The 23616-nt window shown below is 36.7% G+C and overlaps 1 protein-coding gene across 3 annotated transcripts; it reads left to right on the top strand.

Annotated features, from left to right (window-relative positions):
- On the top strand, nucleotides 1-23452 carry COPS2 (COP9 signalosome subunit 2). 3 transcript variants are annotated; one of them, XM_037394541.1, is made up of 13 exons: nucleotides 1-182; nucleotides 10475-10588; nucleotides 11645-11722; nucleotides 12322-12447; nucleotides 13823-13912; nucleotides 14027-14104; nucleotides 14853-15027; nucleotides 16064-16242; nucleotides 16369-16421; nucleotides 18692-18789; nucleotides 20571-20653; nucleotides 21821-21879; nucleotides 22697-23452. In XM_037394541.1, the coding sequence occupies exons 1-13, from the start codon at nucleotides 129-131 to the stop codon at nucleotides 22839-22841; spliced, it is 1332 nt and encodes a 443-aa protein (XP_037250438.1). In that variant the 5' UTR covers nucleotides 1-128; the 3' UTR covers nucleotides 22842-23452. The 3 variants fall into 3 exon arrangements, with proteins under 3 accessions (XP_037250438.1, XP_037250437.1, XP_037250440.1); XM_037394540.1 differs by having other exon boundaries at nucleotides 24-182; nucleotides 13802-13912; XM_037394543.1 differs by lacking the exon at nucleotides 13823-13912 and having other exon boundaries at nucleotides 24-182.
- Nucleotides 23453-23616: the final 164 nt, after the last annotated feature.

Genomic DNA, 23616 nt, shown 5'->3' on the forward strand with positions numbered 1-23616 from the left:
AGCGGGTTCCGGGCGAAGCGGAGCCACATTGGGCAGCGCCGCGCGGCGTTGTGGGAGAAGGGGCCGTCCTCGCTGCCTCCTCCCTCCGCCGGCCCCCTTCCCCTCCCCCCGCCCGTCCTCCGGCCAAGATGTCTGACATGGAGGATGATTTCATGTGCGATGATGAAGAGGACTACGACCTGGTAGGGCGCGGGGGGAGGGGGGGGGGCGGCGGCGCGGGGGCCTCGCGGGAGCGGTGCCGCTGGGGGCCGGGGCCGCCGCCCCGGCGGGCGCTGCCCCGTCAGGGAGCGGTGACAGGCTGAGTTCCCTCTCGGCCGGGAGGGGTGGTGGCAGCGGCCGCGAGGGGCGGGTGCTGGTTTCGGAGCAGGCCCCGCCACTTCCCCGCGGAGAAAACGGGCCAGCTTCGGCCCCGGGCGGTTAGCTAGGCCCCGGGCTGGCCCCCTCGGGCCTGCGCCCCGGTTCGCCTTCCCCGGGGGTCAGGGGGAAGGGAGGGCTCCGGTGCGCTGTCCCCCGCCCCCCCCCCCTCCTCCTCCTCCTCCTCCTCCTCCTCCTCCTCCTCTGACCCCAGTGTCGGGCACGAAATAAAGTCGTGAAGTTGCCTGCCCTCCTCGCCACCCGCGGCTGCGGGAGGTCCCCGGGGGTACATGTCAGTCTTGTGCTTGCGTGAGCGTCAAACTGAGGGAAAAGTGGGGGGAAGAGAAGAAATGGCCCCACAGCCGGTTTCTGATGCAATGTGTCGAGGGTATACTCATTTTTAACTTTTTTTCTTCATAGTCTTGGTGAGCTTCCCCCCTCCCCCGCTTAATTGCGGAGTTTGGGGGTTGTCCTGTTATATCGAGCTGCATTTTGACATCAGGTTTTGTTCTAAGCTTTTGCAGTTAAGAAAATGCTGCTTGCAGTTAGCAACAGACCAGTTTATCGGGGGGGGTAGTTGGGAATGTAATTGAAGTGTTTTACTGTAACGAGTCTGCTTTAGATTATTAAAAACAAAATTTTTACAGTGAGTAAAACCATCTTGTGCTATGTTAGTAAACCAAATAGCTGTCATATTTGAAACAAAAAATGTTTTCTGTGCTGTCTGATTAGTTGTAATTCTATTGCCATTGTCTTATACTGGGGCTTGAAGCTTGATTGGTTGGTTTTTTGCTTTTCTGAACTTTGCATAGGTTTTTAGATCAGAGGCGTTTTTAAAAAAAGCTGTGTATGGTTGAGGCTTGAGTATTTCATTCATTTCAGCTAAACCTGTATTTACAGTACTGCAGTTTCACTGAAGAACCCCAGATGCTTGTGGAAGACTTGCTTTCTAACAGATTACTTGATAATCATTGCTACTTATGAATTCATGCAAGAGACTTCTCTGATTTTATCTGAAATAGTTTCTGGACAGATTCGTTTATGAGCTGCTCAGAATAAGCTGTGTGACTTTGGATATAGAATAAAACCATCTGAGTTTTGGTTTTGAGTTTTTTTAAATTCACGTAAAAGCGCGGTTTGACATGTGTTGTCATCTTACATGAGCTGCTTGTGTCAGTATTCCAAGAACCATTACTGTTCCACTTAGGTCCATGAATGAATTCACAGTCTTCTGCAAACAAGGTTTCTGAAGGCAATACACTGAGACTATTAAAATATTTTGTTGGTCCAGTTTATTCGAGAATCAATTTCCATTCATTAACACTGAAATCCATGTCCTGATTTAAAATACTGTGTTTATTTTTCCATGTGATACAAACAATGGAATACTAAACACAGCAGAATTCATCTTTAATATCCATAACATGAGAACTGGGCATGCGGAGAAACCATTGGAACTGTGGTTTTTTCAATCTTTAAATGCAGCTGTCTGCATATAAATTTGAGTAAGAGTGCAGCTCGGAGCTCACTGTGTGTTATGTCAGTGTTCACCAAGAATAATTTCTGGTGTGACACTTTTTCCTGTGAAGTACTTTCTTCCTCATCAGAAAGGCCTTGCTGAAACTTCTTGCTTGTGGCAAACTTCAGCCCCTGACAGTAGTTACTTCCTGGCACGTTTTCATCATCGTTAATTACTACTAGCCCAGACCTTTCCCAAACTTAAAAATACTCCTTGTAATAGTTAGGAGCATGTTATTTTTTTTTATCTTCTGTATGTGAATCCTATGTTAAAGCACCAAATAATACTTAAGTATCCTTAAATAAAACAGATTTTTGAAAATTTAATTCGGATTTCTAACTGATGGGAGAAAAAACAACCCAGAATTTCAGAATAAAAATATTCCAGCTAGACTAGTTCAGCATTCTTGGACTGACAAACCATGACTGAATGTTGTTTTCAAATGTGTTTGAAACTGTAATTGCAGTGTTCTGCAAAATTGTTTTGGAAAATAGTTAAGAGCCCTGAAGACAGGGCCTGGTTTCTTCCTTTCATTTTGATATAAATCTAGTTAAACTAAGACTAGAAGGAGATGCATGGTTCTCAAGTCCAGTGTAAAGGCTGTCACAGAAGGGTTTGAAACAAACAAAGAGTATAAGACAAAATACTCAGGTAAGTACACTATTGAAAACAAAAGAGTACGTGAGAGTGTTGGTGAATTTTTTTTTTTTAAGGAATAGGAGGAGAGGCGGTAATTACAGAAAGAGTTAATGAAAGAAATAGCTGTTTTGTCAAAATACAGTATGATAAAACTAGATTCAGGTCTGCCAGGGTCGCTACTAGCCTAAAAATAGTAGTGCAAAGAAGGCTCCCAAAAAAGTGTTCATTTTGTCAGCTTTTATTAGAAGTGATTATGGCTGTTCCTCTTTAAATGTGCTCTTGACCTGCTGACTGTGTAGAACCAGCCAGTTAAATTTCCTTAAAGGATGCAAATGTTTGCACTTGAACTGAAATGTGAACAGATAGTCTGTAGGCCTAGCTCTTTCCCAGCTTCATCATGCATTTTTGTATAATTAGAGTAATTACTACACTGTAAACAACTGAAGACTACCCACTTTACTGATCATAGCTGACTGTTTCTGCTTAGGTTTTCATTGGGTTAAAAGTCAAGCTTTTGCATGTAAATGACCTTGGCTGCTTCTATAGAAGTTAACTTGTATCTGTTGGAGGTCTCGATGGAAGGAAAAAATTCCATTTATATTCGCAGGTGGATGAACCTGGATGCACAATTTGCTGGTAATGTACAGTGACAGCCTTGATTATAACATGAATTATTCCACTCTATGCTTCAGTGAACAGAATAATGTTTACTGGTCATTATGAAAACCACTCAATTTTAATTTCTAGTTTGGTGCTCTTAGGTGCTTTACATGTTGTCAGTCCAGGTTCTGTTTACTAGTTTCAGCTTGAGGGTGGAGAAGCAGAAAGAGGGAAGGACCATTGTGAACTTTTTTGTTTTCAGTCTCAGACAAACAGCTACATTTAAAATTTACTTGGAGACTAAACTCAGCCTTTCCTTAGAAATTGATTCTTTTCATTGTACAATGACAACATATTGACAGTTGTAATACAGCTACTTGATTATTTTTTGTTTGTTTGTTTTAAATAATGAATTTGTCGCTGGTATTCTTAATGACACATCTTTTTTTGTGTTCTGAAGTTCAACTTTAAAATTAATCTGGGGGAAGGATAGTCAAATCTGTTCGCTGAGCAACTTGTCCTTTTATGTTATGGAATTGTATTATTTCAGTGACTTCAGTAGAAGAGCTGTGTGCGCTTCCAGTAAACAGCCAGCAGGTTGCACCTTGGTGAGATGGCTACAGGTTCATGGGGATTGACATGGCTCAAATATGGAAAGCATGCTTTCAGATTACTGAGGATTTCCCTTTTCGGGCTGTGTTGATAACTAGGAAATAGGCAGTCTTACATTTTATTTCAAGCTCCCAGAATGGCAGCTTCGTAAACACGAATTTATTCGCTTATTTCTTTCCAACAGGGAGAAATATAGTCCATTTCAGAAGGAATTTCTGTATGTTACCAAGCTTGTTAAGCAGTCTCATCAATAGACAGGGAATTTCCCCCTACCTTATATTGATGGTTTTTTAATAGATAGTTGAAATTTCATGCAGATACTTGTACTTCTTCCCAATTCTTTATGTTTCAGTATTGCTGTAGTTTTAAAAACTACATGCATATTGCAAACAAGAAAGTGATAATGCTGCAAAAACAAGCATTCAGAACTAGGCAGATAGCAAATCAAGCGGATCCACTTTACCCTTTTCTGTTTCTTTTCTATGTTTAATTACATTAGTATGTGATTAAAAAAAAATCATGAGCTTCACAGAGGACATAGCATATACTATTCTCTGAATTAATTACTATTTTATATTGATTCAGTGTGTGACCTGATATTTTATTTTATGCGTTCTCTTCAGACTCATCTTTAAACACAGAATTAATATATTTGGGGCTTATTTTTCTCATTACCATAATGTCTCGGAAGGAAATACTGGAGCAAAAAGCATGAGAATAATTAGTAAATTCTTTCCATCTGACCAAGTGTCAGTAAGTTCTGGTTGTTTGTTGGGTGGGGGGGGAGTGGTTTGGGAGAGTTATTTAGCAGTCCGTTCAGAGCTGAGCTCCCCAGGATCTGATACACAGTTTAGTATTAAACAGAAGTAAATTAAATCTAAAGTCGTGCTAAAACCTGGACTTTTAGAAAAGGACGCACTTAACTATAGGAGAGCTGTGTGACAGAGGGTGAAAGAAAAGACGCTTCCACCCTCTTTACATGTCATAATACTATTTTTTTCTTTCTGCAGTCTCCTGTCTCATTTCTATGCATCTTCCAACTTCTGCTTAAAAAAAAAAAAAAAAAAAGGCAGAGCCCTGTCTTTCCACAGAACTGTGCTGACCCCATTGCCAATTGCTGGCTTCACAGACTTATTCCTGGTGTCAGCCCTGGTGTGAGCCAGCAGACACAAGATGACTTGCAGAGTTAGTGAATAGGAGCGGAAGAGCAGAGACACCTGGAATATGAAAAAGAAACCCAGGACTCCCAATGCATGGTTGAGTGGTTGCAGACTTCTTAGATGAAGCACACTCACTGTTTTTAGTCTCACGGTTTGTCTCTGTTCCTTTCCTCTTTACTCTTTTGCATTCCAGCCTGATTGCTTTCTTTATATTCATGTGCCTGGATACCGGTGGCAAATGCACATAGAAACTGTTACTTGGCTTTTGTCCTGCTGCCTGGGGGCCAGTGGTCCAGGAAGAGCAAATGCAGAGAAAGTTGTACTTAGTGCTGGGATGGTGTTCAGTTGGTCACTTGTGGCCAGTGCAAAATAGTGCATGTTCATTGTGGATGAAATGTTCAACAAATCTAGCTGGCAAGCTACTGTATTAATACCACGAGGAATTTTTTTTTCCAGTTGGCCTCATTTGGGCATTTTTGTGTTGTTTTTTAAAAAAACCCAAACAAACCAACCACTCCCCCCCTCAAACCCACATCACTAGTACTCTTGCAAAATATCAGGTCTTCGCTCCAAATCCTAGAGTTAGCAGACCTCCTAAATGCCATGGTTATGAAACACAGTTAGCTGAAGTAACATCAACTTTGTACCAGACTTACTCTCAGAAACAACTGCACTTCTGAAAAAAAGCATGTTTTCAGTCAGTCGCATGGTTGAAATTTGGTAAAATTACCAGCAATTGAAAATTGACAGTAATAAGTATTGTTAATAATGTCCCTGAAGGATAGGTTTCTACAGAAATAGAACTCTGTGTTGTGTCTTCTGTCTGGAAAGTTATCTTCTGAATGGTTACTTTCTCTTTTATTTTTTTTAAAAGGTTGCCAAAGTAGGAGTTTGGCTGCTATACAGATAGTGAATGATACACAGAGAAGCAGAAGTTTGGTTTTTTCTGGATTATCACTCCGCTTTCAATGTAGAGGTTAGGGAAGTGCTTTAGGCAAGAGAGGAGGCAAAAAAATTAGTAACTAAACAATGGGCATTTTCACAAAGTATGTCTTTGGGTTTGTACATGTTTAACTGTACCAGGTTAATGTGCCACTCCAATGTGCTAGAATACCACAAGTCTACTCCTAAATGTCACCGATACAGTGTTATGGTTTCCAAGTTCATGTACCATATTCTGTCTGTGAGGAGAGGTGTCATGCTTCAAGAGCCCTATATAATCTCTGGAGACCACATTGACTAAGGCCTCGGCTACAGTTTTCTGAAACCACAGCTGGTTTTCTTACCCTCCATGTCACCTGCTCCTCTGCCATAGCTCACCAGCCTCAGGACTGCATCTGTGTAAGCACTGGCGGGTCTGTTCTCTCAACCCAAGCAGGATCAGCCGTCATCAAGGACTCGTACAGCATAAAATGTTGAATTGCTGCAGGGAAGGGGAAGGGGAATCCTAGGACCAGAAATGAGCAAGGGGTCGGGGAGTGCTGGATGCTTTTAACCTGCCTTTGCTGCTGGAGAAACTGCAAATGGGTCCATGCCCTAAAAAGGATGAATAAAGCTGACGGGGGTGAATTGTCTTCTATATGTGTTAGTTTTAGAAGCTGAGGCTTAATGTTTTAAAGCTTTTTAGTACTAGGTGAAATTAAATTTCTGAAAACTTAATACAAGACTTGTAAATTAAATTGGTTCCTTGATACTAATTTAACTTTCATTAAAATTATTTGAAAGAACTATGTTCCAGGCAGAGTAAGCTACATCAGAGGTTCTATCTCCATTACAGTTGAGCTAGTGTGATAATTTTTCTTCCTCCAAAAAGTGATGTGATGGGATTGGATTGTTTATAACTGACTACATTTAGAACATGCAGATTTTCAATGAAGCAATGCTTAAATAATGTCTTAACTTTTTTAAAACTACATTTTTTTAAAAGCTGTATCAGGGCTTTCTGATTTCATGAGTAATAATAAAAAAACCCACTTGTTTGTTTTGATCCTCTCAGGAAGGGAGAACCAAATGGGTTTCAAAGATCAGTTCTGTGTATGCTGACTTCTGTCAGTTTTTTAGGCCTGTTACTTTTTTTTACATCCGCTGGGGCTAAAGTATATCACACAGGTGCTTTTGTATCTTGAAGTTATAATTAAGAATGTTCTTTATTATGCAGAATACTAGTTCTAGATGGTATAGAAGAGATTTTGAGTAGAAATCCTTTTTGTAAACCTGATATTCTACTTAATTTTTGTACTTTTTTGGTTTGGTATTGCATTGTTTGATGCAACAAACTTTCTACCTGGAAGAGTTGAGTTGGGGAAGTTGTTCTGACAGGAAGCAGGAGTATTGGAAATGAGGGTGAGGAAAGGTTAGGCATTTGGTATCTGAATTTATTGTTAAAAGAACTTTTCAGTACTGGGAAGGAAATGCATCTTTTTCTTGTTTTGAACTTTGAGGATACAGCTTCACACTTTTCTTCCTTCTTTCCTTTTGCTTTTGAAAAAAGCGAAATGTTCTCACATTGATATCATACAGCACTAAGCCATTTCTGCATCAAAAGAAGGTAGAGTGCTGGTTCTTCTGAACTGTTCAGCACTGGCGTAATTGGGCATTGATGCAAATTAAGATGCAGTATCTGCATGGCTGGTTTTTATTTTTAATTGTCTAGAGATTCATGGCATCATCTCATACTTGGTTCATGGCTTTAAAGTTTTCTTCACAGCCATTAAGTCTAAATATGCCTTTTAAAGCAAGCACCTTACATAGCATTTCCTGGAAGTAGGAAAGCCCTATCTCCCTTAGAGCTTTGAGTCCATGTCAGCATCCTAAATTTGATGAGAGGCAAAGAGGCATAGAATGAAGGAAAAATATAGCTGTGAGAACATAAAACTACTACCTTTGATGCATTTCAGAGTATTTCCATTAGAAAAAAATTATCTCTGGACATTAAACTTACTCCTTATTATGTATTAATATTATTACAAAAATAGCTTTATGGGATATTTAGCTAGCATTGAGAAAAATTATCTGAAAAAAGGCTTCCTATATGAGTCCACATTCAGAATCACTGCCAGAGTTAAGGTGAACATTTAGATGTGTCTCGCTTCAGGCTAACAGAGCACATTGCTTCCTAAAAGGAATTAATTTAGTTTACTTTTATTTGTGTACAAATAGATACTTCTGCCAAAAATATTCCCCATTGTTCAAGTTTAGTATAAACATCAGCTGATTGCAAGTATCTTACATGCTGTTTTAAGCTTTGGCAGTGTATATCGTCATAGGGTGCCTGGTAGACTTACAGCTATTGACATTTATATGTTCTTGTAGCTGCACCGTCAATGTTGGATCAATAGGGTAAAGAACTGACGAAACAAAGCTAACCAAAATGAAAGTCACCCCAATGAAACAAGATACTTCCTTCCTGTGTTCTTTGCAGTTTTCAGTATTAAGTTTTTTAGTTCTCTTAGAATTCAGAAAAAAAGGTTTGTGGAATTCGGTAAGCTTTTAAGTCCATTCATTCTAATGGACTAAAGTACTAATACTTCATGTGAATATAAATCAATACGTACATGAGCATCTTGCCTACCTGTAACAAATATAAGCAGGTTGAAAAATACCTCAAGGACCATGTTTAATGAAATTGGGCCAACCGTTAGCTCCCATAATTTTTCCATTAGAACTTCAGAAAACTTAAACTTTGAAAGATGTGCTTGCACTGTAGGGAAGAGACGGCTAATTTAAAACTTCTGTCTTGCCTCATCTTTTTTTCATTCCTTCCCATGGTTTTGAAGGAGTCCATTAATATTAGCAATATATGAATGAACAAAGGAATCAATATGCCTGATGAAGTAGTACAGTAAAAGAAGAAATTCCAACTTAACGAAGGGCACCTGACTACGCATTCTTTATATTGTTACAGGGGAAGGTTACTCTGATGACAATAACTTTGAGATTTAAACAGTTTCTATTAAGCAGTTGATCTCCTAATAGCTAAGCGCTCTGTTGAGAAAAGTTGTCTTGAATATGCAGATGTGAAATATTTTTAACTTGTGTAACAACTTCATTTGAGGTTTATTTGAGCTTTGTTAGTGTTTTGCAATTCAGGCATGCAACATTGTCCTTCAGCAAAAGAAGATAAACTACTTAAGGGTTTTTTCATCAGAAAAAGCCTTGGAGTACTTTTGTTTGGTTGGTTGGTTGGTTGGTTTGTTTTGTTTTTTTTAATGAATTGTCCTGGTGGCTGGGATGGAGTTAACTTTCTTCTTAGTAGCTAGTGCAGTACTGTGTGTTGGTTATGATGTGAGAACAACGTTGATAACACACTGATGTTTGTAGTTGCTGCAAGGTAATGTTTATACTGTCGAGGATTTTTTGGTTTCTTGGGCTTTGCCAGCCAGAGGGCTGGAGGGGCACAAGAGACTGGGAAGCGACATGACCAGGTCAGCTGACCTGAACCAGCCAGGGAGGTATTCCATACCATGGGATGTCACGCTTGGTATATAAACTTGGAGGGTCAGCTGGGGGGGTAGTCATTTCTCGGGGGCTGGCTGGGCATGGGTCAGCGGGTGGTGAGCAGTTGTACTGTGCATCCCTTGTTTTCCTTTCTCCCTTTTCCTTTGGATTTTAGCCTTTTTCCCCAACTTTTCGTTATAATTGTTGTTGTTATTGTTATTGTGTTCTTACCTTTTTTTATTCTGTTTAAATTATTAAATTGTTCTTCTCTCAACCCTCGAGTGTTACATCCCTTTCCGATTCTCCTTGCCACCCCTCGGGGTGGGTGTGTGTGTGAGAGAGCAAGCAGCTGTGTGGTGCTTGGTTACTGGCTGGGGTTAAACCACAACATGAAGTAATAATTAGTAGAAGTAAATTCTTTAATTTGTTTGGCGCTAGTGTACATGATGGGTAATTATTTGATTAAACTATGGTGTCTATGCCCCACCCCACCCTCTTTGGCAGTATCTTTAGCATTTTCTCAATTGTCTCCTGCTTCTCAGCACAGAAGCAGCTGTTGTTATCATCATTCTTTTTTTTTATTTCCTTAGACAAGTATGAATCATTATGACATAAAAAGGCAGTTTAGAGAGAGATTCATGGAAGCATTTTATGTCCTCTATTGCTGAATCACTACTTGTGTGGCAGCTCAGCCAGTCTTTTCTGTGGATAGCAAAGGTCATATAATAGAGCACCTTTTAGAAGACTGGTGGCCAGCATGTTCGCTCTCCCCCCAAAATGACATATGCTATTAGCCGTCTGTCCTTAAACACCAAACTTGGCAGAATTTTAATCATACAGTCTGTACTTGTCATAAAGGCAAAGTTGGTAGAGCTACAAGTTCATTAGTCCAGAAAGAAATCTGTTGACAGGCAAGTGTTGGTGGGTGGTGAGGCTGGCCTAGTAATGGAAGAGAGATGAAATCATCCTAAGAGTCCATACCTGCTACATGCTCGAAATCTGAAGATTTTCTGTTAATATATAAGCATTCCATGTCAGTTTGAACAGTATGTTTTACTATATTTTACTAATTTTGAGCACAGTATTAGAAGTTCTGAACCTTTCTTTTTTCTCTGATTTTTATTTGTTTTTTTCTCTTTTCCTGAAAATGTAGGAATATTCTGAGGACAGCAATTCTGAACCAAATGTGGATCTGGAAAATCAATACTACAATTCCAAAGCTTTGAAGGAAGATGATCCCAAAGCAGCATTAAGCAGTTTTCAGAAGGTTTTCTGTCTTTATGTTCTATCTGTTATTTTCATATTAATTCACATTTTAAAATACTTGCTTACCATTTGAGTTAGTTTCTGGAATTTTAAGAATAACGTCTATATTTTAACTTACTAATGTGCTAAGTTTATCATTGGACAACGTAGACTCCTGGCTGACTGCCTTTCAGGATCATTCTTGGGGGGCATAAATAGGACATGGAAGAGTCATATTTTTATCACAGAACTGAGTTTTTAATCTTCAGGATTTACCAAGTTAAACTATGCTAAGTGTGTTTTCATGTGTTAACCATAGAAGCCAGATCCATTCGGTTTTTTTAAAATGAAATGGTGTTTCCCCAGTGCCTTATGTAATGTATTATATTTGGTTTGCTATCTGATTCCAAAGCTTTAAACATGTAATTACTTAGTGACACAGTTTCTTTCCTTCGTGTCAGTTTTAAATTTTTAGTGTTTGCACATTGCCGCCAGAAAGCAATATGCCAGATGTAACTTTTTAAAGAAAAAATAGGGTTTTGCCTCTCTTGGCTTATTTATAGTGTATAACGTTATTATATACATGACAAAAAAACCTCTAAAATTTTTGCTTACAAAAAAATCCATTAACTATGTTATGTTAAAGCCTAGAAGCCTTTCTGATACATGAAGGAACTATAGTGGTTCAGAAGTGCAAATTTTTGACTAATTTAGTCAAGGGGCGGGTTGAGTCAGTTTTGCAGGGGGTGCTACAACTTTTTTGTGTGTATGTATTTATGGAGTGACGTTAAATTTTAGTGTCTGGTGTTACAACAACAAAATGTATAAATAACAATTCACCCTCCCTACATCAGTTAAGTTGTGAAAACTAAGTAAGATACATATCCCTCACTAACTTTCTCAATAGTATCAGGGAAGAGCAAAACTGAAGAACAGGGCAGAGTCAAACACTACTTTGAAAGGAACAGAGTGGTGGGAAAAGGCATGTATGGGTTATGTACATTTTAAACAAGATGCAAATCAATTTAGGTTTGAATAAAGCTTTTATAAATTTGTCTTTAAAATTGTTTTGTTTCAGGTTTTGGAGCTCGAAGGTGAAAAAGGAGAATGGGGATTCAAAGCTCTGAAACAGATGATTAAAATAAACTTTAAATTGGTAGGAGTTACAGCTATCACTTGAGAGTAAATGGCATAAATTTGTGTTTGATCCAGAGATCTTAAGTTATTATTTTAATTTATGGCTATGACAACTAAATCTGCCAGAATTCATGTCTTGCAGCCTTTAATGGCTACTACAGACATGGCAGGGAAATTGTGGTGTAAGTCAAAGGCAAAATGGATGCAAAATAGCTACTGTAGTCAGCTGATACTCTCTGAAAGTTTGAGGTTCAGTCCTTGCTATTCTGAGGTATCTTACCATTGAAACCAGTAACACTTCTCTCTGTGTGTACTTCACCAGAACAAATCAGTGAAAATTTTATATGCTACATACACAACCATTCCAAATAGTTGTATAGCCAACTCTGTTTTCTTTGTTGAGGTAAATATTTTAGATGTCTAATCCATGCAGTCTTGCTGAAGTTATTACTGATTCTGCTGCTTGTGTATAAAGTGGTGATGTAAAAGTTCCTAATAGCAACCACTGCTGCATAGGCTTTCTGTTATGCTTTCCTTTCTATATCTGTATTTGCAAGACATAATTCAGTTTTTAATGATTAAGACAAAAATTATAGTGTAATTTTCTTTTTCTTGTAGACTAACTTTCCTGAAATGATGAACAGATATAAACAGTTATTGACCTACATACGGAGTGCAGTTACGAGGAATTACTCTGAAAAATCCATCAATTCTATTCTTGATTATATCTCTACTTCCAAGCAGGTTAGATCTTTGGGTCTTTCATTTTCATGGATTTCCTCCTGGCATTTTTAACAATGGACTTTTTTGTGTATGGTGGTTTGGGTTTGGGTTTTTTAATCTTAATGGGGAACATTTGCAGCATGAATTGCTGTCATATGTTAAAATATATTTCCCACATTTAACGGATTCTGTCAACACAGATAACTTCGTAAATTTGTCTATCTTTTTTTGGCAACATTTACCTGGGATTGCTATTCTAATAAGAACAGTAAAAACTTTTTTTTTTTTATTTTAGCATAGTAGCTACCCACTATAACTGCCTTCTCAAACACAATTTGTAATTAAACAATACTATTATTTTTTTCACTTTGAGGGGAGAAGGAAGCCTTTGAAAAACTTTGCAATGAAGTTTTGGTGTTAAGTACTGCCTGGTTTTGAGTGTACTGTGCAAGCTAGGCACATGTTCATAGATACACAGCCCAAATTTTCTTTTGTGTTGTAGAAGCTTTACAGAGAGTAGAAACGAACTGACTGCCTGGAAGTAATTCCTGCATATATAGAGTCACTGGTCTTTCATGATGACGCCTCTGTCGTCATCACAGTCCTTCCTGTCCTGCCACTTACAGACAATGAAAGTGTAATAGTTGAATGATAGTCTAAAGGATTGTCTTGTACTATACCTTGTTGGCAGAGGTCATTGTGTTTGGGCTAAATACAGCGGAACCAGACCTGGAGAGACAATCTGGAAATCTTAACTTGATGTATAGCCACGGATCTGTTATCCACGAAAGAGCAATGGCCATAAACAATAGTAATGCATTGTCTGTAGGACCTGTGTTAAAAGGTCACAGTCAGCACTTTGATTTCCATTTTGGATGTTGTATTTTCAGGTTTTATGCAAAGAAACAGTTTGATGTGCTCAAGAGGTTTCTTTCATGCAACACTGGTAGTAGAGAAAGGAGAAAGCATCTTTTCCTTTTCACCATTTCTCTCTTTGTAAATCTTTTTTGATATGTAGATAATTTTTGTTTTCCTCCTTTTAAGTAGGAGCAATGTTGCCTGTGTTTTGTCTTTTTTTTACACAACATAAGAATTTTATTACTTGGTTATATAAGATGGGCTTGTATAAGGTGGCATTTTTCACTAGCATGATAGATAGTTGCAAATCTTAAAATGTGAAGACTTTTTAATTGTATCTATTTCTATCAGAACAGCAAGTGTACTTACTTTTGTTATTTCAGAAGCTCTTTACAATTTAAAAGCAGACATTCAGTATAATGCAGATACTTTTCTTATTTTGAAGTTCAAGCATGCACTTTTAGCTTGTTCAGATTGACTTTATTAACAGGTACAAATTTGCTGTTTACAATTATAGAATTCTGATTTTTTATGTCAGATGGATTTGCTTCAGGAATTCTATGAAACAACACTTGAAGCTCTGAAAGATGCTAAGAATGATAGATTGTGGTTTAAGACAAACACAAAGGTAAAATATATAACTTACTGTTCTTTGCTATTGTTTGTGACACCTTCAGCTAACTCTTACAAATTGTAAAATCTGAATAGACTTTAGTACTTCAACTTTTTTTTTTTATTACAGCTTGGCAAATTATATTTAGAACGAGAAGAATATGGAAAGCTACAAAAGATTTTGCGTCAGCTGCATCAGTCGTGCCAGGTACCTTTATATTCTAAATCACTGTAGCTTAGTAAACATTTATTTTATTGTTTACATCTGTTTCTGTTATTGGTCTTTGAGGCATGCTACTGAGCTTTGGTACAGAGCCTGCTTTAATTTGTTACCTGTTTGATAACATGAACAAAAAATGCTAAGCGTTTTATTCCTTGCTTAAAGATGATTTTTTTAAAAATTGTTCCCAACTGCTGATTAAGTTTCCTTGTAGTAGCTGCAAGGATGAGAAGCACATGTGAATAATAAATAATGCATAGACATTTATTTTAAAATACAGTGAAGATTCCGAGTGAGCTTTACTCAAAACTGAAAATACTGCTGTTAATTTTGCATTTGGAAGGAAAAAAAAAAATTAGCCATGCAGCCTGCTGCTTGTTATAGGCAGCAGAAATCATATGTATTATATATTTGTATGTGTGTCAGTCATTGCATTTATATACTGAGAGTGTGGTTTAAGGAAAGTTGAAGAGTAAACGGTAAAAGTTCTGAGGAAATCAATTAAACAAAAATACTTCCGTTAATAAATTGCTTCAGAACTTGGCCTGTGGTAAGATCTTGTGAGAACTGGTATGTTTTGTGCTAGTAGTTATATCAAGATTTTAAAGTTTTAGGAATATCCTAATTTCTGACAGGAAATTACTGAGAGTATTAGGTAATCAGATTTTTACTAGCGTAAAACTGAAATCACTGTTTTCTTAAAATTTCACAGTATTTATTACTTAATCTATCCTAGACTGATGATGGGGAAGATGATCTAAAAAAAGGTACTCAACTATTGGAAATCTATGCTTTGGAAATTCAAATGTATACAGCACAGAAAAATAACAAAAAACTTAAAGCACTATATGAACAGTCATTGCACATCAAGTCAGCCATTCCTCATCCACTGATCATGGGAGTTATCAGAGGCAAGTTAATCTTGAATTTTTCATTTAACTTCTTTGCATAGATTAGTGTTATGAGAAACTGATAATGTTTTTTCCAGTTCCAAGTATAAAGAGAGAGGATCCTGTAGATTCAGAGGCAGGCAAACCATATACAAATGCAGTGGCTACTGTCTCATTATTTAATGTTTGCCGCCTGTAGGACTTCAGCTCTGCTGTTCTGGTGCCTAAGTACCAGATGCACTGCTCAGAAGGGCCGGACTGTTGGCTAAATATAGTGTAGGAGAGAAGCAACAGAAGAACAAGAGGAAGACTTGAGCTGTTTGACACCATGGCAGGCAACAAAGGATAAATACAAAGGCATTTGCAAAGGACAAAAACCAAGGCTGGAAGGGACTGCTATTCTGTAATCCCCTTCTGTGAATTTGTGCTCGATGTCTCACCTCTTGAAAATTCATCAGGAACCAAAGGGCTTTAAGATGTGTTTTGAAAACACTGTTTATTATCTGTAATGATGAATTATAGTGGAAACATGCTGTGTATCTTGAAAAACACTTTCTCCAGAATACCTCCCCTCTTCCCCTGGGTGTGGGGTAGGCACTTGCACAGACAATCGGACAGCAGTGGGGTACTTCAGAAGTAAAAGGAGATCTACAGTATTTCTCAGTTTTTCTGTGTGGTTCTGTTCAACAGATTGGGGAAAATTCCATAAATATAGGGAGTCTCTTGCCTTTGAAACGGAGATAAATTCCATGTCAGTTTTTACAGTATTTTAACATAAGGTTAAAATAATGATTGGCTGTGAAGATTAGTGTTCTTTTAGATTTATTGTGTGGGTTGGGTTTTGTTTTTTCTTCTTTGAAATAGGGTTTATTCAAATGGCAGTGTTGTATGTGAAGGCCCTATGCTTTTTTTTCTAGCTATTTTAGAGAATGAAAAGACTCCTGAAAATATTTCAGTAATCTATTTAGAAATAGCTTGGAACTTCTGAGTACAATTATTGTAGTCAGCAACAAGCACGCAGTGTTCCTTTTCTCTTCATCTGTGTTTTTTTTTTCAGAATGTGGAGGCAAAATGCACTTAAGAGAAGGAGAGTTTGAAAAGGCACATACTGATTTTTTTGAAGCATTCAAGAATTATGATGAATCAGGGAGCCCCAGAAGAACCACTTGCTTAAAATACTTGGTCCTAGCAAACATGCTTATGAAATCTGGTATAAATCCATTTGACTCTCAGGAGGTATAATTTTTTTCTTCCCTTTTTTCCAACCCTTTTCTGAATTGATAGGGAATTTACCCAAAAGATGAAGATGGAAAAAAATATTTAAAATCTAAACATGCATGTTGTGCTTTCTGTTCTGTGTAGGCTAAACCATACAAAAATGATCCAGAGATTCTAGCAATGACGAATTTAGTAAGGTAAGATTTTAATTTTTCTGGAGAACAAAAAATGAAAATGATGTAGTTTCCAAACCTGAAATGGAATATTTTTGGAGATGGCTTTTCTGTGCACAGCTAACAAAGTTATTTCATAAATATTGGGCATATATTTGTTAACTGTTTTTCTCAAGAAAAACTTACTATGACATACCAGAGTACCTGTACTATACCAGGTAGGGGTACAGAAACATGCTGTTATCTTCTGCTCTGCTGAGTTTCTTAGGCAATGGCAAAACCCTCATTTTTTCCATTAAATAAAGTTGTCCCACCTTCTACTGCAACTGGTCTTTAGGGTTTGGCTGATTATATATGAGAAACTGAGATGACTGTCGTCTCATACCAAAGCCAACAGAATAACTGGATGCATGGATGTCATGATTACTAAAGGAGTTTCATAATTTAGGAATATGAAACTGAAATCTCAAGTGATCTATCCTTCAAACATGTGAAAATGAAAAGAAGGCCTTGTTACCTCTTAGAGGCAACTGTGATGTGAGAACTTTCAGTGTATTAAAATCATCAAGCAAAATAAATTGAACTGAGGCAGTTTTTGTATACTGTGCTTTGAAGCTAATCTGTTCCAATCACCGTATCCTGTCTTTATAAAGTAAAAGAAAAGAATGGTGGGTTAGAAAACTTTTCCCACCTTTTCATTACGTAAGAAGTAATGCCTGTTCACATTTTGAAATACACAATTGATCTCATGTTGGAACAAACCATGCTCTGATACTGATACAGTACTGTACCATTGTATGCATGCAAATTGTTTCTGAAAGCAAGGACATTCACCCATTATTGACGTAACGATGAAAAAATTATTTGGCAGTTATTAAGGGACTGTTTCCAATAATTCCACTTTAGACATGCCGTTTCTACTTCACTGTCATAGTTTCATGTGAATTTGAGGCAGAAGGGACTCCAGATGGCCTTACCCAATCTGATTTTATTCATATTCTTAATTTATATCTTTTATCTTGACATTTGAGTATAACTGCTTCTTTAAAATCAATAATGCAATTAAAGCAGTGTAGACAAGAAATATGCAGAAGATTAAATCAATTCCAAAGATTACAAACATGTTTTTAATTCTTCCTATACTCTATATTGGGATCTTGAATGTTTTACTTGTGATAAAGAGACACTTCTGGAATAAACCATAAAATATACTTACCTGAAATTCCTTTTAATTATGAAGTAAAATTTACTGGTTTCATGTGATACAGTCCATTCCACTCATTTAACTCCATTTACAGACTCCTCAAGTTCCACCTTACAGGTCTTTTTCTTGCCTATTTTACTGATAATAAAGGATGCTTTTTTTGTTTTTATCAGTTTGAAAACAATTTGAAAATATACAGAGACTATGAAGGAAAAACAGATGTTTTTAAAATGTTTGATGTAGTATTAAACAGAAGTTGAATGCTTATGTTGGACACTATGTCTTTCAGGTTAAGTATTGATAGTCTGTAGCTTAATAATAACTGAATTATTGTGTAAGTTTGATTAGTTAGTAGCTATTCCCTATCACAGTTGACTGGTCCTGTAAGAAAAGATAGATTCTAATTGTATAACCATTATATTTCAAGGAAAAGGTCTTGTTTCAGTGGTTACAGCTCTTGCCTTTAAATGATGCTGTGGTGCCACTACTGAACAATAGGTGTCTAAACCCACCTTATTTTTGTAATCCTTTCTCAGAAAACAAGATTGACTAGTTAAGTGATATATATACTAAAAATAAGCTATAAATAAAAATGTAAAAAGTAATATTATGCCAGAATTAGTGATGGTTAGCCTTGGAAGTCCAGCATTTTTAGAATTCAGCTAAAGATGGACATTTCTAGAAAGAGCAGCAGCCCACTAGACTCTTTTTAGCTCTTATTTGTTCCATGAAGTATAGCTTCATGAAGCCAAAATTCAAGTAAAGATACTTTTCAAAATTGGTTATTTTTAGGGTCAAGCTTTTTTTTAAAGAATACCTCCTTAAAGTACAGAAGTTTTGAAACAAGAGTGCACTTGCGGAATAACTGAATCTTCATACAAAACTTTTGTAAATGCTACTTCAATTGAAGTAGGAGAAGGGTCATTTCAGTTGCATCTTATCTTGAAATAGTTCTTCCTTATAAAGGTTCTGAATATAATTATTTGCCACCAACACTTAATATGGGGGTTTTTTAGATGATGTAGAACACAGTCTTACGAGTGTGTTTAACTTTTAAAGAGAGTAACTCAATCTCTTGATTTTTTTGAAGTGCCTATCAGAATAACGACATCACTGAATTTGAGAAGATTCTGAAAACAAATCACAGCAACATCATGGACGATCCCTTCATAAGGGAGCACATTGAAGGTATTTTTGCAGGCTATTTTAATCCTTGTTTTCATACCTTGGTAAGCTGCTTCCCCCCACCCCCCCAGTTTATTTTTCTTCTTGGTAGAATAGGAGGTCTTTGTAATTAGTTGTGGACAATTCCCTTTACTGTTTCCAAGTTCTTTAGAAGCTGGTGAAGGCCACCATGCATCCAGGCATGTAGAATGACTCTGAAGAATTGCAGGAATGATGGAGAAAGTTCTAGCAAGAGTAGATATTCTAAGATAATATCTATGGTGACGTTAGGCACTGAATGTTTTGAGTGGTGGGGATTTTTCCATTGTAAGGATTAAATGAGGGCAACCCTGATAAAAGTTGTTTGTTTGCTAGTTTATAAGGTTAATTTTCTGCTTCAGATTAAAGACAAACTGAGTAGACAATGTAATGAAAGCTGCATTAATAAATGAGTAGTTATAGAGTATGTAACAAGATACATAATTCTAATGTATTTGTTGAAAACAATGTTTGCATTTATAGCACCTATAATAAAACACATTAACACATGCCCTTCCATTCCATTAACGTGACAAAATAAAGTTGCCTCCTCATTTGTCATACAGCTGAGAATATAAAAGTCTCTTTGCTTGAATATAGTGTCCGGTTTTTCAGATAACTACTGTTTTCATCAAGCATAGGGCTTACTGTGACATTGCAAGGTCATTTAGCTGGATAGTTACATGAAAGAAAAGAGTTAAATCCAGAGACCTGGTTTTCTTAGACTTCTTGTTTGTAAAAGAGAACATGGCAAACAGCAGGGGAAACTAAATATAACCCCTCTACTGCTGTTACGCGTCGACTGCTGGTAAGCTTCAAATTCTTGTAGGGAGACTCTGTAAGATTAGAGAGATGGATGCTTAAGGAAGAAAGTATGACAGAACTGGAAAGCAAGACAGGGAGAGGACAGTTGAATCAAAGGTTTGAAGAGAATTTGAGTTTCACCCCTTATATGATAATAGTCTGCTAGTGATACCCAGAGGGGAAAAAGACAGTCTCATCTTTTTTCTCTCTGCGGTGATACAGAATATGTTTGTGGTTATAACGTTTACATACCTTGCCTCATTTTAATCTCCTTAGTTTTATTGAGATACCTAATCTGGTCTTCGGTAGTATTTTTCATTATATAAACAGTCCTTGTGTAACTAGTTAGGTAAAAATGGATCTCGCTCTTTTTCAGTTCATTTTACAATTGTAATTTATGCTTTCATTTTATTCAAATTTTCTTTAATAATGTAAAAATTTCTAAAACTATGGCTGCACTATCTTACCTAAGCAAAATCAGCCACTTAATGCAGACTGTTTTGTACTTCTTCAATTCCTCCTCTTAATTGTACTACTAGGCCCTGATCTTTTAACTGAAAATGTGAATATTCCCCATGAAGGTAAATGCACGCAAACTTAAGTTTCAAACCCTTAAGAACGCCTTTTCTCCCTTCTGAACAAGGCAAGCGTTCTGGCCATAAATTAAAGGGGCAGACATACTGTGCAGTAATCCGTATGATTTATCCAGTTAGTTTCAGTAATTTAAGCTTTTACCAGGGAATACATTAGTCCATGTTTAAAGAGTTTTTAACTCTTACCTGGCCATCTTCAGAGTTACATATTGCTTGGATCCCTGGAAAAAGAGGGTACCTTTATCTTGCTGTTCTTCCCATCTCTGAAAAAAGATGATAGTATTTAGGGTATCTTGCTGTATGGAGCTGTATGGCATATTTATTTCAGTCTGTTGTTACTACAGTATTAAATTTTTTCTTCTCTTACAGAGCTTTTGCGAAACATCAGAACACAAGTGCTTATAAAATTAATTAAGCCTTACACAAGAATACATATTCCTTTTATTTCTAAGGTATGTGTCAGTGGAGCCTTGTGTTTGCGTAAGTAAATGATTAATTGTGAATAAAAGCTCTTAAATAAATACAGTGCTTCCAGAAATAGAACATCTAAAACACAATCTAAACCATAAAGCAGTACTATGCACTGCACTGCTGGCAGCTTTGCAGTGTGAAAACGTAAATTTCAAGTGATGTCCTAATGCTTTTTGTAATGTGTGCTGTGATATACTTCTAACATATTTGATTACCTTATTCTACTCGGTGTAGAAAAGCACTTTTCTGAAGAGAAATATAAAAAAAATTCTATAACGCAAAATGTAATTATGAGCCTAAATTTTATGAACCTAAGAATCCAAATACGAACTCCTTTTGTTCAGAAGAGATTTTCAAATGTCTGTGTTGTGTGAGTTACAGAACTGTGGTAATAGAACAAACCAGCTATTATACTGGAATCACTGATTTCATTCCCTAGTCTGGAAAGAACAAAGTCAAAACTCAGTGACAATAGATTACTATTTTCATCTTCTTTGAGTCTGTGATTTTTTTCCTGGCAAAAATTCACAGCATTCCAAAATATATCATCAAGTACTGATGCTTATTTTTACACTTAAATTCTCTTTAGAATTCTCTGTTTGTTGGGTTTTTTTTTAAGTTAGCCTTAACATTTTTAAAACTTGCTTGAGCCAGAAGATGCAGTTAGTCCTCTAAATCATTTTGAGTACAGACCCATTCTTTTCTGATAATTATTGTCTTATTTTATTTCTTGGGGATTTGTGTTGTTTTGGTTTGTTTTTTGGGTTTTGGGTTGGGTTTTTTTGTTGTGGTTGTTGGTTTGGTTTTTTTTTTTTATGTTGGGGTTTTTTGGTTGTGGTGGTGGGGATTTTTGTGGGAGTTTTTTGTTGTTTTTTGTTTGGATTTCCCCCCCACCCACCCAGTAAGTCAGCAAAGCAACTAATTTCTGGAGCTTCCAAAATTTTGCTTTAGCCTCTTCAGCCTTTTCTGAAAAATTACTGATCTCTTGATCATTGGTCATGCTTTGGGTGGAGTTCTTTTGCTTGAGAGTTCATTATTGACTTGATACTTTTGAAGTGAAAACAAATTCTGTATGTGAAAGTAAAGATTGGAAGGATTTAACATTGCAAAACAGTGTAGCAGCATAATGAGTTTTCTTTTTCTTTTAGGAGTTAAACATAGATGTAGCTGATGTGGAAAGCTTGCTTGTGCAGTGCATATTGGATAAGTATGTACTTTATTCTTGATTACTGATCTTTTGGTTACTTTAAAATAATCAAAGTATACAAGAAGCAACAAACCATTTTTGTACATTGTTGCAATACTGGTTGATGCTAGAACTGAAAGGTAATGCTGCTGTCTTTGTATTTGCTTGGCTTATGAGCCATGAAGTATATTTGTGAGATGTGAGCCAAGAAGATTATACAAGAGAGACTGAGTGGCATGTTTATAATTTTGAATTATATAATAAACTTATTATTATATAAATAATAATTTATATTATTATATAAAACGAATTATTATAACATTATGAAATTTAATATTATTCGTAATTTCTGCTTGTACCCATGTATATTTTCAAGTACGTTTTCAAGTTGACAAATTAGTAGTCTGCTCTCCTTGATTGGAAAAACTTACCTACATTTTGTAAAATCTTTTTTATAAAGGTAACTTGTTACATCTACTAGGAAAACATAATTCATACCGAGATTTATATTGTAATTTCTTGTTACATAAATCTCCATTATTCATGATTCCTTGACTTTCAAGAACTGTTTACCTTTTATTGCTTCAGACTTTATATGTAGGTCATAGCTAGGCAGATAAAATACGCATTGCCCAATGAAGTAGTTCGTTTGATTTCCAATCATGACAATTAAATAGGCAGTACTACCCAGGATAATATATTATGTAAGTGCTGAATTCTGAAATGGACTTTGTGTCTCAGTTGTGTAAGGCAACCTCTTATTTTACCTCTGATTTATTGTCAGCTCCTACTTCCATGTACATTAGCAATTTATGGTTATTTATTTATTTACTTCTAGCACTATACATGGCCGAATTGATCAAGTCAACCAGCTCCTAGAACTGGATCATCAGAAGAGGGGTGGTGCACGGTATACTGCGTTAGATAAATGGACCAACCAACTAAATTCTCTCAACCAGGCTGTAGTCAGCAAGCTGGCCTAACAGAAAACAAGCTTTTACAAACGTACTTAAGGCAACAGTGCAGTGATGTAAACCTTAAAAGAACTGGGAATGGCAAAACTACTGTCAGTTGGTGTGCCCTGAAATTATTGGAGTTATGGCAGAAGTGCTTTTTTGATCAGCTGGTTTGTGTTTTGCTGCTGCATTTATCCCAAGAAAAAAACAGCTTTAATCTCCAGAAGAAAACCAAAATGCCACGGGATTTATGCTGTATTGACATCTTGCCCTGTACATACAACATCCTAGTAATTTGTCAAAGGGCAGTTAATGACCAGAGAGAAGATTTTTGTCATGATTTTAAATACACTGACACGTTACTGTTGGTTAAATTTAAACATGTTTTACCTGCAGAAATTCTCTCACAGAAATAACCTGCAATAACTTGAAATGCATACCCTTTTGAACACTTCCTTTTCTCATGTATAAATTGAAATGTTTGCTGCATTTTGCAAAATGTCAATTCTCCAAAAATGTGTCCGTATATTTCTGTACCTGCAGTGTAGTAAAGGTTTAGAAGAAACCCCATAATTATAGTGGCATACTGTCACTTAGGTTTCAAGCAGCAAAATAAACAGTGCAGTTCAGAAATTGTACAGTTTGTTTCTTGATGTGCTTTCATTATACTTGATTATTATTTTTGTTATTTTTAAAAGAATATAGGTATTACTTTATCCTCACCTCACGAAGGACCATGTGGAGATTTTAAGTAGTACGTGTGCTCTGTTGATTTTTCTTTTTTATCCCCCCCCCCACCCCT

This window comes from Falco rusticolus, chromosome 7 (genome assembly GCF_015220075.1).
Source record: "Falco rusticolus isolate bFalRus1 chromosome 7, bFalRus1.pri, whole genome shotgun sequence".
Classification (NCBI taxonomy): domain Eukaryota; kingdom Metazoa; phylum Chordata; class Aves; order Falconiformes; family Falconidae; genus Falco; species Falco rusticolus.